This window comes from Bos indicus, chromosome 3 (assembly GCF_029378745.1).
Source record: "Bos indicus isolate NIAB-ARS_2022 breed Sahiwal x Tharparkar chromosome 3, NIAB-ARS_B.indTharparkar_mat_pri_1.0, whole genome shotgun sequence".
NCBI lineage: Eukaryota > Metazoa > Chordata > Mammalia > Artiodactyla > Bovidae > Bos > Bos indicus.
Genome location: NC_091762.1, coordinates 83,249,334 through 83,263,538, shown reverse-complemented (window position 1 = coordinate 83,263,538; position 14,205 = coordinate 83,249,334). Strand labels below are relative to the sequence as shown.

The window sequence follows — 14,205 nt, the reverse complement described above, 5'->3', positions numbered from 1 at the left end:
TATTACATGCAAATTTTGTGTTTGAAAAACTCCCATGTTAAGACTTATCATTATCTTATTCATTCAATAAAAATTTAGTTTCTCCAACATGTAAGGAATTTACTGACGTGCTCTATGGAATATAAATTAAAAACAGATACAGATCTTACCAATAAACAGCTTAGAGTACAAGAGAAACAAGAAGCTGGCCGTCTCAATTGCCCCTCAACTAGAAAGTGAATGAAATATCAGGGTCAATAGTTTCAAGCAAGGAAAGGAGACAGTTCAATTAAGACAAGTTTTGAAACACCCTCTTCATGACCAATGATCACAACACTAACATATCCCTTTTAAAGGGGGGAGAAAATTCAAATTTTTTCACTAGTTCAACATACGCTTCTATAATTTCATAACATGCATCAGTGGTAAAGGTAAAATGAAGATGAAGACGAAGGAAAACTGTTTTGCTTTTCTTCTTCACTACTGGAAGTATTTGTATACTTTATTTACTTGCATTCTTTATTTCTCTTACAAACAGAAATATTTACATTCTATATTGGACACTTAGAAAAAGTATACCCAAGCTAAACAAAAGAAATAATTCCTTGTATTTACCAAGGTTCAAGAGACCAAAGTAAGAAAAACCAGATTCTACAGTTCTAATGAGGTGGATGAAACTGGAGCCTACTGTACAGAGTGAAGTAAGCCAGAAGGAAAAACATAAATACAGTATACTAACGCATATATATGGAATTTAGAAAGATGGTAACAATAACCTGGTGTACGAGACAGCTAAAGAGACACTGATGTATAGAACAGTCTTATGGACTCTGTGGGAGAGGGAGAGGGTGGGAAGATTTGGGAGAATGGCAATGAAACATATAAAATATCATGTAGGAAACGAGTTGCCAGTCCAGGTTCGATGCATGATGCTGGATGCTTGGGGCTGGTGCACTGGGATGGCCCAGAGGGATGGTATGGGGAGGGAGGAGGGAGGAGGGTTCGGGATGGGGAGCGCACGTATACCTGTGGCGGATTCATTTTGATATTTGGCAAAACTAATACAATTATGTAAAGTTTAAAAATAAAATAAAATTGGAAGAAAAAAAAAAAAAAAAGAAAAACCAGATTCTAGAAAAATTTCCAAACTTATGTCATCTTAACATAAGATTAGATAATATTTATCAATAAAATATTACTGTACTACTACATAAATGCACTGACTTTCTAATTACAAAACAATAGCTAGTACATAATACCATGCTGTGAAGAAGGCTGAGCGCCGAAGAATTGATGCTTTTGAAGTGTGGTGTTGGAGAAGACTCTTGAGAGTCCCTTGGACTGTAAGGAGATCCAACCAGTCCATTCTGAAGGGGATCAGCCCTGGGATTTCTTTGGAAGGAATGATGCTAAAGCTGAAACTCCAGTACTTTGGCCACCACATGCGAAGAGTTGACTCATTGGAAAAGACTCTGATGCTGGGAGGGATTGGGGGCAGGAGGAGAAGGGGATGACAGAGGATAAGATGGCTGGATGGCGTCACTGACTCAATGGACGTGAGTCTGAGTGAACTCTGGGAGTTGGTGATGGACAGGGAGGCCTGGCGTGCTGAGATTCATGGGGTCGCAAAGAGTCGGACACAACTGAGTGACTGATCTGATCTGATCTGAATACCATGCTGTATTTACTAAACACTAGGTATTGTTCTAAGTGCTTTAAAATATTAATTTTTAAACTCTATAAAGTGGATATTATCTTCAATTGATAGACAAGAAAAAAGGAGTACAGAAAAGCTAAGTAATTTCACAGAACTAAAGACCAGCAGAGTCAGGATTCCAATTCAGCTAGTCTCTCTCCAGAATGAAACTCTTAACCACTATGGGTTACTACATCTACTGTAATCATTCTATCCAAAAGCCCTTAATGCTAAATGATCAAAAGAAAGGTTTTGTTAAATTTAGATCATGAATATTGTTCCCAAGTTCACAAACTACAGAAAAATTTATAATGGGCAAATAGTTCTTGACACTGAAACCACATAATCTACTGGTCTTCCAGTGGGTACAGGGGAAAGAGGCTAGAACACAGAGACATAGAATATAACAGAGAAAAAGGATGAAATACCTTTTAAGATATGGGATTTTGTGATTATATACAAACACGGTTTAGATAGACCATCTGAAGCAAAAAAATATACAAACAAATAATTATAGTGACAAATAATAAGGAATAAATAATCACACATTAGCTCATATAGAGTAGCATAGGAATACAGCATTAACATCGCCTGCAGATGTGGAGGAAGGCTTCAGAGAACACATTTTTGGGGATCATCACTGTTTAAAAAAAAAACTAAAATACAATTTAGGAAATGCATACTTGATTCATTAATTTTTCCTCAGCTTTAATGATGAATTTATCTGTCAAAAGAGTTTGATATTTATTTGTAAATCTCTTTAAAAATCATGACAAATTAAAATGAGCTTTTAAAAATAGGTAGATCTCCTAACACTAAAAATGCAGTTTACAATACAGCAAAATTAAATACAATAACCATTTTAAATAATCAATTAAGGTTGTTGCTCATTTCTTTGATTTCATTTAGCATTGATCTAACTCAGTCTGGAAGGTTACATTCATACAAGTTTACACAGCTTAATGATTAACTATATTGACCTGCCAACCTTACTGTGTCTGTGGCAAATAGTGTTATATAGAGAGTTCAGAAGTCTTGGTATGCTCCCAGGAAAAAAACAAATTCCAAATCGCTTGAAAGTGAATAATTAGGATAAAAATGTACACTATCAAGCTCTTTCTTATTATTGCTCCTCTAGTTATTTCTTCCAGAACTGACCAAGACTATACATCACTTGACTCTATATCTCCAGAGCCAAAATCAAGATTTGCTATGTTAGATGATGTAAAAATTTTAGCCAATGGCCTACTTCAGTTAGGACATGGTCTTAAAGACTTTGTTCATAAGACTAAGGGCCAAATTAATGACATATTTCAAAAACTCAACATATTTGATCAGTCCTTTTATGACTTATCACTGCAAACCAATGAAATCAAAGAAGAAGAAAAGGAACTTAGAAGAGCGACATCCAAACTGCAAGTCAAAAACGAAGAAGTAAAGAACATGTCACTTGAACTCGACTCAAAACTTGAAAGTCTCCTTGAAGAGAAAATTCTACTGCAACAGAAAGTGAGATACCTGGAGGACCAATTAACCGATTTAATTAAAAATCAACCTCAAATTCAGGAATACCTGGAAGTAACTTCACTTAAAGTAAGTAGAAACTAAAGAGCATGATTAAGCTTTCAATGTGGATCTTTTCAAAAAAATATTTTAAGACATGCTACTTGAAATACTTAGTTGAACTGCTGAAACACTATATTTTTCTCATTAAAAAAAAAAAAAGCCTCCAGGAAATAAATTTTCCTATTATAATTTCAAGCTGGATTTTGTTTCCCTAACATTATTTATGAAAATAACTGAACTTTGCATTTCAGATGAAGATTACAAGTCAGTTAAGCAATGAAATTTAGAAGACTAAACTATTACAATATTGTGAATTACTGAAGGCGAGTAAAAAGCTAAAGGAATATAACTTGTGTAACTATTTTATCTTTAAAATGTATAAAAGTAATACAGTAAATAGAAAACACTAAAATGCTGGGTTTTTTTTTTTCCCCATGTAATTGAAGTAGTTTAAAGTTCAGGAAATCAGATTTTAGAGATGGTACAGTTTAAATAAAAAACAAAAACAGAAGTATGTACTATGTGAAAGAAGCATGCAAGGGGAAAAGGTTTGCCGATATTCATTTTTCTAATATACTATTAGTTTAAAAAATTAGACTGTGACAGTCCTATAGGATATTAAAAAGTCTAGTGTAAGAGGGTTCCCTTTTCTCCACACCCTCTCCAGCATTTATTGCTTGTAGACTTTTGGATCGCAGCCATTTTGACTGACGTGAAATGGCACCTCATAGTGGTTTTGATTTGCATTTCTCTGATAATGAGTGATGTTGAGCATCTTTTCATGTGTTTGTTAGCCATCTGTATGTCTTCTTTGGAGAAATGTCTTTTTAGTTCTTTGGCCCATTTTTTTGATTGGGTCATTTATTTTTCTGGAGTTGAGCTGTAGGAGTTGCTTGTATATTTTTGAGATTAGTTGTTTGTCAGTTGCTTCATTTGCTATTATTTTCTCCCATTCTGAAGGCTGTCTTTTCACCTTGCTAATAGTTTCCTTTGATGTGCAGAAGCTTTTAAGGTTAATTAGGTCCCATTTGTTTATCTTTGCTTTTATTTCCAATATTCTGGGAGGTGGGTCATAGAGGATCCTGCTGTGATGTATGTCGGACAGTGTTTTGCCTACGTTCTCCTCTAGGAGTTTTATAGTTTCTGGTCTTACGTTGAGATCTTTAATCCATTTTGAGTTTATTTTTGTGTATGGTGTTTAGAACTGCCTTATGATCCAGTAATCCCACTGCTGGGCATACACACTGAGGAAACCAGAAGGGAAAGAGACACGTGTACCCCAATGTTCATCACAGCACTGTTTATAATAGCCAGGACATGGAAGCAACCTAGATGTCCATCAGCAGATGAATGGATAAGAAAGCTATGGTACATATACACAATGGAGTATTACTCAGCCATTAAAAAGAATACATTTGAATCAGTTCTAATGAGGTGGATGAAACTGGAGCCTATTATACAGAGTGAAGTAAGCCAGAAGGAAAAACACCAATACAGTATAATAACGCATATATATGGAATTTAGAAAGATGGTAACAATAACCCTGTGTACGAGACAGCAAAAGAGACACTGATGTATAGAACAGTATTATGGACTCTATGGGAGAGGGAGAGGGTGGGAAGATTTGGGAGAATGGCAATGAAACATGTAAAATATCATGTATGAAACGAGATGCCAGTCCAGGTTCAATGCACGATACTGGATGCTTGGGGCTAGTGCACTGGGACGACCCAGAGGGATGGTATGGGGAGGGAGGAGGGAGGAGGGTTCAGGATGGGGAACACATGTATACCTGTGGCGGATTCATTTTGATATTTGGCAAAACTAATACAATTATGGAAAGTTTAAAAAAAAAAAAAGTCTAGTGTAACAGGAAAGAAAGAAATCTCTAACCAACCTACAATCTATATCCAGACTTTGGTAGAGCAGCAAGATAATAGCATTAAAGACCTTCTTCAGATTGTGGAAGAACAATACAGACAATTAAACCAACAGCAAAGTCAAATAAAAGAAATAGAAAATCAGGTAAGTCAATATCTTAATAGTATGTCCAATCTTTTACATAAAAATAAGGTTTATGAAAATATGGACCCTAAAATTATTTACAATAATTATAGCTGGATAATGAATAAAAGGATCACATCAGCATGACTGTTAAGTTTGCAGGCTCTGAAGCTAGTAAACTACCTGGGTTTGAATCCTGGTTCTAAAACTTTTGTGTGACCTTGAATAAATTATTTAACCCCTCTCTCTGTTTCCTCAAGTACTCTAGGTAGACAATAAGAGAACCTGCCTTATAGGATGGCTGTGAGAAAAAAGAAAGAATTCATGCAAAGTACATTCTCAATATAGCAGCCAAAGAGATTCATTTAAAATTTAAATTACACTATGTCTCTCTTTGAAACCCCACAATGGCTTCACATCTCCCTCACAGTGGCCCAAAAAGACTGGGATGATTCTTAATCATCTCACTGACTCCATTTCCTCTTCTACAGTCATACTAGCCTTTTTACTGCTTCTCAAACACATCAAACAAGTTGCTATCTCAGGGCCTTTGCCTATGCTGCTCTCTGTCTGGAATGCTCTTCATCTTGGTATTGGCATGGCCCACTCTTATTCCCTTTAGGTCTTTCTCAAATACAAAATTCTCAAAGAATCTTTTCCAGATAATTTAATCAGACATTTCAATCCCCTACACCCATGCTTGAAACTTGCTACCTCATTCATTACTCTCTTTTTTCTCTTAACACTTACCTTTATTTAATATAATATATATATATATATATATTTGGTTATTTATTCTGTCTGTCCCTGCACTAGAATGTAAGATCCACATGTACAGAAGTTTCTCATTTTTTTAAATTGCTGTAGACCCCAAAATGTAGAACACTGATACATAGTAAACACTTAATAAATACATGCTGAGTTAATAAAGGTAATGTCACATTTAGTATAAACAAGTCAATAAAAACTTGCTGTGATTAATATTATTATAATTATTAGAAGCTACATGCCTAATAATTAAAGTTTAATACCTAACAGTATAATTTAATCTACAATATAAATAACTGGCTAGGTGAGGAAGGAAGATACCTGTTTGGAATAAAGCCATGCCAAAATCTAAGCATTCCAATATATACTACCATAGTTCAAAAATATTAATTAGAATTAATACTATTAAACAGCCATTCAGGAATTTCAAAAATAATACAGACTTGAAGAAACTGGTTAAAAAAATAGATGCCAAGGACTATAAAACAAATATTATAATTTCCACTAAACAAACACATTATGTTTTAGTAATTTTATGACTCATAATTTTAGTAACTTACTTTTGCTAATTTATCAATCATTATTTAGTAGGCTATTTTTGCTAATTGTCCAAAAAGGGGTTTTTTTCCAACTAGTTTTAATTCCCATAATTTCTGTCTTACTGTATGTTATTTTTCTCTTTTTTCCTACATATTTTACTATGAGTAAATGAACCTACTTACAAAAGTAAAATGTCACTATTATAAAATGGTATACATCTTGTCTAGTAATAAAATGTATGAAGAATTTAAAACAATAAATTTCTAAGTCGGGAGAAGCCTTAGATCATCTGACACAACTTACTCAAATTTAAATTTACAAACCAAACTCTAAAGTTAAGTTACTCTAAGACCACAGTCACTTAGTAGAAAAGACAAACATACAATAAGTGAACTTTACAAGAGAGCCTAGTGAATTGTATCCTAAGAAATGCCATTTATGCTGATATCAAAAAACTAACACTATTAACACAAGATATTATATACTCTGCTTTTTTCAAGTCATCAATAACACAAACTATCAGTCAATAAATTGCAAACCCAGCAAAACAGACAATGAAATATTAAATATATGAAAAGCAAACAAATAAACCTGCCAATCTGCTACCTCTACAAATACATTTACATGTCAAAAACTATCAAGAAAGCAACCTTGTTCAAATTACTATTATTATATCTTAAGACCTACAACTGAGAATTATGAAATTTGAAATCTGCCTCTGTCACTGAACAGAATATATATTACATTCATATAAATAAATAGAACATATTAAAATACTTTAAGCAAAGTCTCTGCCTTTGGTCTTGCTGTTTTTTGATCAATTTCTGTTTTTTGCCTTGGTATCTTTATTTTTTGAACTCATTAAATAATGTGCCTAATTAAATATTTTGAGAACAGGAAGTCTGTATAATATGTATAGCATTATTTATCCCTCTTACCATTGAAAACAATAATATATTATTAACTCAGATTTCCCCTAATTAAATATTCAAATTTTTAAAAGTAGATTTGTATTCTTTTATCAGTTAAGAAGAACTGGTATTAAAGAATCCACAGAAATTTCTCTTTCTTCTAAACCAAGAGCACCAAGAACTACTCCCTCTTTTCACTCGAATGAAACAAAAAATGTAGAACATGATGGTAAGATAATTTGCTGCGTTTCTGTCTTGAAGCTATTATTATCAAATTTTTCTTCTATCTTTGACATTTCCATCAAAAATCCCTATTCTCAGAGACTGTTCTAGACTAAAAAAGAATAAAGAGATACATTCAACAAACATGTGTCAACCTAAACTGGATCTTAGTGATTTTTTTAAACCCAATAAAACATTCTTAAGACAATCAGAGAAATATGAATATAGACTTGCTATTAGGTAATAATCATTACTTTTCTTAGATGGAAAATGGTATTACAGTTATGTAAGAGAATAATCTCATGTTTAAGAGCATTTAAGAGATGCATGCAAAAGTATCTAAGGGATTAAGGGTCATGATGTTTGCAAATGGCTTTCAAATAGCACAATAAAATTCATATTTGTACATATTTGTTTATAAAGCAATAAGGTAAAATGTTAACAATTGTTGAATATGCATGGAAAGATTATGGCATTCTCTTCAAGATTTCTACTTTCCATACAAAAAGCAAAAAGATGGGGAGACAAAGTCTCCATTCTCAACCAAGCTTCAACAAAATGATATATTTTCAAAACACATTTATTTTTAATGTAATTAATACAGGGAAAAAAAGGTCTTTGTTAGTTTCTTCTATGTATGTTCACTCTTTTCACATTAATCTGTTGACAACCTAGTACGCACCAAGCACTATACTAATATCTCATATGTGGAATTTTATTTATGTTTTTCCTAGGTCTAGGGGAAAGAGCACTTAAAATTCTCATTTTGTCACTTTCTCAAAAAAAAAATCAGTTTGGTAATAACTATTTGATATTCTTCATATAACATGCCATCTAATAAAAATGTTTTAGCATAAAATAGTTTTTCAATAACACATTACTAAAAAAGGCTAAAGACGAAAGTCACAATTCCATAGAATTTCAACTAAAATCTCAAGCTCTAAAGATATCATTCTTTACTAATGTATCTTATGTAATAACATTTTGTTGATTCTAGACATTCCTGCTGATTGTACCATCATTTATAACCAAGGCAAACATACAAGTGGCATCTACTCCATTAGACCTAGCAACTCTCAAGTTTTTAATGTCTACTGTGATGTTAAATCAGGTAAAACCAGCCTAAGAGAAACAGACAATAGTAAGTAAGCTAAGGTTACTCACTACCTATTAGTAAGACTGCTGCTGCTGCTGCTAAGTCGCTTCAGTGGTATCCAACTCTGTGCGACCCCATAGACGGCAGCCCACTAGGCTCCTCTGTCCCTGGGATTCTCCAGGCAAGAATACTGGAGTGGGTTGCCATTTCCCTCTCCAATGCATGAAAGTGAAAAGCGAAAGTGAAGTCACTCAGTCGTATCTGACTCTTAGCGACCCCATGGACTGCAGCCTACCAGGCTAATTCTCTTATTTTTGTCCTGAATACACATAAAATAAAATATATATAACACAAGTAGTTATATATATCTAGATCTAGATATATATCTGTATATCTGTATCTAGCACATATATTTGTACTAGATCTAGTACATACGTTTGTCTTATTTATATATTTACTTATGTGTTCATTCAATGTTCTCCATCTTTTTTTCTAAAAAACAATCTAAAATGACTGCTGTCAATAAGTTTATTAAGACAAATTAATTGGTTGCCCTTCATTTAACTTCTTGGGCCCACAATAAATAATAAAATACTACCACAACAATGTTAATAACTACCTTATACATCCACCAATAAAAACCAAACAAAAAAACAGTATTTTGTTACAACTATCAGCATCAGTCTACTGAAAATACAATTTGTTCCTTATATTCAGGTAGTTCATGGACATTAATTCAACATCGAATAGATGGATCACAAAACTTCAATGAAACGTGGGAAAACTACAAGTATGGTTTTGGGAGACTTGATGGTAAGATGACTTCATACATTAATTCACTTGTTAACTAAAGCATATTTATTAAAAATCTATTAATAAAGCCCACTGTGGATTTGGCATTAGAAATCCAATGAATGAGGTACAGTCCCAGCATTCTTAGAAATTATTAGCAAATAGTTACACATTTGTAAGTACTGAACTTATTACCATTGTCTTTTTTTGAATTATACTTTCCATAATTACATGTCTGTTCTATGTATATACTTAGCACAATTTAACTGGATGGCTTCTGATTATCATAATTATGATTTTAAAAGATAATTTTGATTTAAAAGTACTATATGTTTCAAATAAGTAGTAAATGCTATGAAGGAGCTACAAAGAAAACCATCCTATCAGTGGTCATTCTGCTTTCTTATTAACATTTTAGATATCAACTATTTGGAAGTTGGAAGGTACAAAGAAGCTGTCAACTGTCAGATCTAAAAAAAATGTTTAGATTTCAATTATTTAAATATTATAAATGTATATTATACAATGTGTGGTTCAAAATAAATTTAGGTAATTCAATGCAAATTATTATATTTTGATCACAAAATAAATAAGGTAAAAAATAAAATAAGCTAAATAAAAATAAGATAGAGGTTTAAAATCCAAAAAGCACATTATAAAAATCCATGAGTTATGCCATGTACTCATTCATAAAATGGGTAACATCCATTATTATGGCAAGTTTTTAAATATTCAGGACTATTTGACTACTTAAACAGTTTTAGATTCAAACTACCAATTAAATCCCAAACTAAAAGGTATAATCAGTGATATGCTTTGTAGGATCAAGTCTTTTCCTAAGAGTGACAGTCCAGAATACTCATTTATTTCTTCAAGGACGTAAGCCATTTGTAGTTTGCAATTCTTAAAATGAAATATACTGATTCAACAGCAGTAAAGAAATTCTGACTTTTTTCCCTTAAATGCTTTAATAAAAGGGATAATTAAAGAGAGATTAATTGTGGTGATTAAAGAGAACTGTTTGTATTTATGTTATGTTTTTCATTCCAAATAAAATGTTTTAAACTATAGCAAAAAGTTATTAAGAATAATGGTTTTTATTTTAAAAATTTATTTCCTTCTTTTTCTACAAGGAAAACATATATACCAAGAAAATATCAAAGGCCAAGACTATATGAGAGGAAAATAACATTATTATCCAAGTCTCTAGAAATACTTAACAAATCTCTTCATAGTATATGGGTATTAAAAAAAACCCAGCTGATTATAAAGCCAGTATACATAAGCACCCAAAAGTTAGATAACATTTTACCAATGACCAGCCCTATAAATACTTGTAATAGTCTAATAGGTTTCACCTGTGAAATATGCCTGATACTATCCAGTTTATAATGGATAATCAGACTCTAGGCAGCCCATTCATATTTTCACAGTTGTTGTAATATAACTATCTTCAATAAAACTGTTTTTAAAACAAATATTTTAAGAAACTCTAAAATAATCAAAGGATTCAAGATGAAAACAATTAAGCTACTTACAGCAAAAAAATAAAAACAAAAACTCTCTAAATAAATGGTCACTGCCTCATCTACAGTTAACAATCCACAGATTTCTACAACTTTTTTTTTTCAGGAGAATTTTGGTTGGGTTTAGAAAAGATATACTCCATAGTAATGCAATCTAACTATATCTTACGAATCGAGCTAGAAGACTGGAAAGACAAGTATTATACTGAATACTCTTTTCACTTGGGAGATCACGAAACCAACTATACACTACATCTAGCTGAGATTCCTGGCAATGGCCCCAAGGCATTTCCGGAACACAAAGACTTGATGTTTTCTACTTGGGATCACAAAGCCAAAGGACATTTCAACTGTCCAGAAAGTAATTCAGGTATCCTCTTCCTAATATCAAAACTTTATTTTAGTATCTTCAAAATACCTTTCCAGAGTAATAGCTAATATCTTTCAATGTCAACTCTTTAAAATACGAATCCAAAATAAACATTTTCTCTGTATGTAAATGTCTCCTAACATATGTGGTAATTTGATTCTAGTTCAATTATGCATTTTACCTCTAACCTTTCTCAGATATTTTATTTTTGATCAGATGTATGAGACATATAAATCATTTAAAATTGGAAACTATGCATATAACTGAAGATGCACTCACCGGGTAAATATAATAGCAACTATATATGAGTCTGTATCTATTAAACTGTGTATCTATCCTTTTTAGGAGGCTGGTGGTACCATGATGTATGTGGGGAAAACAACCTAAATGGTAAATACAACAAGCCAAAAGCAAAAGCTAAGCCAGAGAGGAAAGAAGGAATATGCTGGAAGTCTCAAGATGGAAGGCTGTACTCCATCAAAGCAACCAAAATGCTGATACATCCATCAGATTCAGAAAATTCTGAATGAACTGAGGCAAATGTAAAAGCCAATAAATTAAACATTAAACTCATCCCATATTATAATGGCTTAGAAATCCAGTATTATACCCCTAATAGAAGGCTTAGAAATAAATTCTTTATATTAAAGCCACTACCAACTTAATATTAAACATATCATCACATCACTTCAAAGAACACCATTTACCATTCTCAATCAAAATTTTATGACAATCATTTATTCATATATTTTGTGATGTGTGAATCAAATTTTAGAATTTGATTCTAAAGTTTAACCACTGGATGAAATTTCAAAACACCGCCCTAAATAAAATAAAAAAAATTTTTATGTTTAAAGTCATCTTGTTAGCTAACTGCACAACTTCTTCAGTTAAAAAAATACTTTTCTTGCTAAAATTCTACACTTGAATAAATATAAACAATTAATAATTGTACAATTCTTAAATGATGTAATATTAATTTCAAAACTAAAATTAAATAAGTTGATTTTACATGTGAAAATCAGTAACATGGATTTTAAAATTGATACTAATTTTGCAACAAAATAATTTGGAGTAAATGTTTGGTATGCTTTATTTATGAGGCCAAATGAAGCAGGATGAAATACTGTATTGAAATAGGCTCACACTGTTAAATATAGTAGATCATAACTGCTAAGTCATACTGACTTTAAATATCAAGTATCATTGTACCTTATTTGTTGACTTGTCTGGACTCTATACATATTTTAACTCCTGAAAGTGAAAGTCGCTCAGTCATGTCCCACTCTTTGCGACCTTATGGACTACACAGTCCATGGAATTCTCCAGGCCAGAATTCTACAGAGGGTAGCTGTTCCCTTCTCCAAAGGATCTTCCCAACCCAGGGATGGAACCCAGGCCTCCCTCACTGCAGGTGGGTTCTTTACCAGCTGAGCCACCGGGGAAGCCCAAGAATACTGGAGTGGGTATCCCTTCTCCAGCAGATCTTCCCAACTCAGAAATCAAACCAGGGTCTCCCACATTGCATATTGTCTGGACTCTATACATATTATAACTCCTAATGTTGTGAAAAACAAATAATTTCAAGGTGATCTTGTCAAAATACAGTAAGGAAGAATGTGTTTGTGACATCAAATTAAAGTTTAATAATTTATTTCCCTTGGACACAGTGTAAGTCTAATACTAATTTGGAGGTTTTCAAAGAGAATTAAGAATCATAAAAAGTTACTGAATGATTAAACAAACAGTCTGAGGAATGTTAACATTTCCAAATTCATTAAAGACTCAGTCCTCTAAATTACAAACATTTACATTCTTGTAGTTTTTTATTGACATCTAATAGGAGTATGATTGTACTATTTCTAATTTAAATAAATTCTAAATACTTAAGGATAATTAGAGGATATTCTGACCGTAATATCTTTTGTCAGTATTTATTTTTTTTAAGTTTCTAAAGAAACCATCAAAGAGAAATAAAATCTTGAATTAAATTCAATTTTTAAAGACTAATTTTTTTAAAAAAAGAAAAAAAGGATAGTGCCGAAGTTCTGTCATCATTGTCACTCAGTCACCCAGTCATGTCCAGCTCTTTGCAACCCCATCGACTGCAGCACGCCAGGGTTTCCTGTCCTTCACCATCGCCCAGAGCTTGCTCAATGTCATGTCCATTGAGTCAGCGATGCCATCCAACTATCTCATCCTCTTGTCATCCCCTTTTCCTCCTGCCTTCAATCTTTCCCATCATCGGGGTCTTTTCTAATGAGTGGGCTCTTCCCATTAGGTGGCATTAGGATTGAAGCTTCAGCATCAGCATTAGTCCTTCCAATGAATATTCACATTTCCTATAGGATGGACTGGTTTGATCTCCTTGCTGTCCAAGGGACTCTTAAAAGAGAGTCTTCACCAACACCACAGTTCAAAATCATCAATTCTTCGGCATTCAGTCTTCTTTATGGTCCAACTCTCACATGCATACATAACTACGGGAAAAACCATAACTTTGACAGGACAGACCTTTGTTGACAAAGTAATGTCCCTGCTTTTTAATATGCCATCTAGGTCGGTCATAGCTTTTCTTCCAAGGAGCAAGGGTCTTTTGATTTCATGGCTGCAATCACCATCTGCTGTGATTCTGGAGCCCAAGAAAATAGTCTTTCACTGTTTCCATTGTTTCCCCATCTATTTGCCATAAAGTGATGAGACTGGCTGCCATGATCTTCATTTTCTGAATGTT

General features: G+C 32.9%; 2 protein-coding genes across 11 annotated transcripts in view; one reads left to right on the top strand and one right to left on the bottom strand.

Annotated features, from left to right (window-relative positions):
* The window catches only part of DOCK7 (dedicator of cytokinesis 7), a 209,569-nt gene that overhangs the window by 127,605 nt on the left and 67,759 nt on the right, over nt 1–14,205 (bottom strand). The gene's annotated exons all lie outside the window — the stretch shown is intronic.
* ANGPTL3 (angiopoietin like 3) lies at nt 2,688–12,327 on the top strand. The gene is made up of 7 exons (XM_019957346.2): nt 2,688–3,268; nt 5,157–5,267; nt 7,580–7,694; nt 8,685–8,798; nt 9,501–9,596; nt 11,208–11,471; nt 11,817–12,327. Exons 1-7 carry the CDS (start codon nt 2,774–2,776, stop codon nt 11,999–12,001), a joined length of 1,380 nt encoding a protein of 459 aa, XP_019812905.2. The 5' UTR covers nt 2,688–2,773; the 3' UTR covers nt 12,002–12,327.

Bases quoted from the DNA above. Each gene is read 5' to 3' on its own strand.
- ANGPTL3 (XM_019957346.2), top strand. From the start codon at position 2,774: ATGTACACTATCAAGCTCTTTCTTATTATTGCTCCTCTAGTTATTTCT. The intron at 5,268-7,579 runs GTAAGTCAATAT...TTCTTTTATCAG, and splicing joins TAAAAGAAATAGAAAATCAG to TTAAGAAGAACTGGTATTAA. The intron at 8,799-9,500 runs GTAAAACCAGCC...CCTTATATTCAG, and splicing joins CTACTGTGATGTTAAATCAG to GTAGTTCATGGACATTAATT.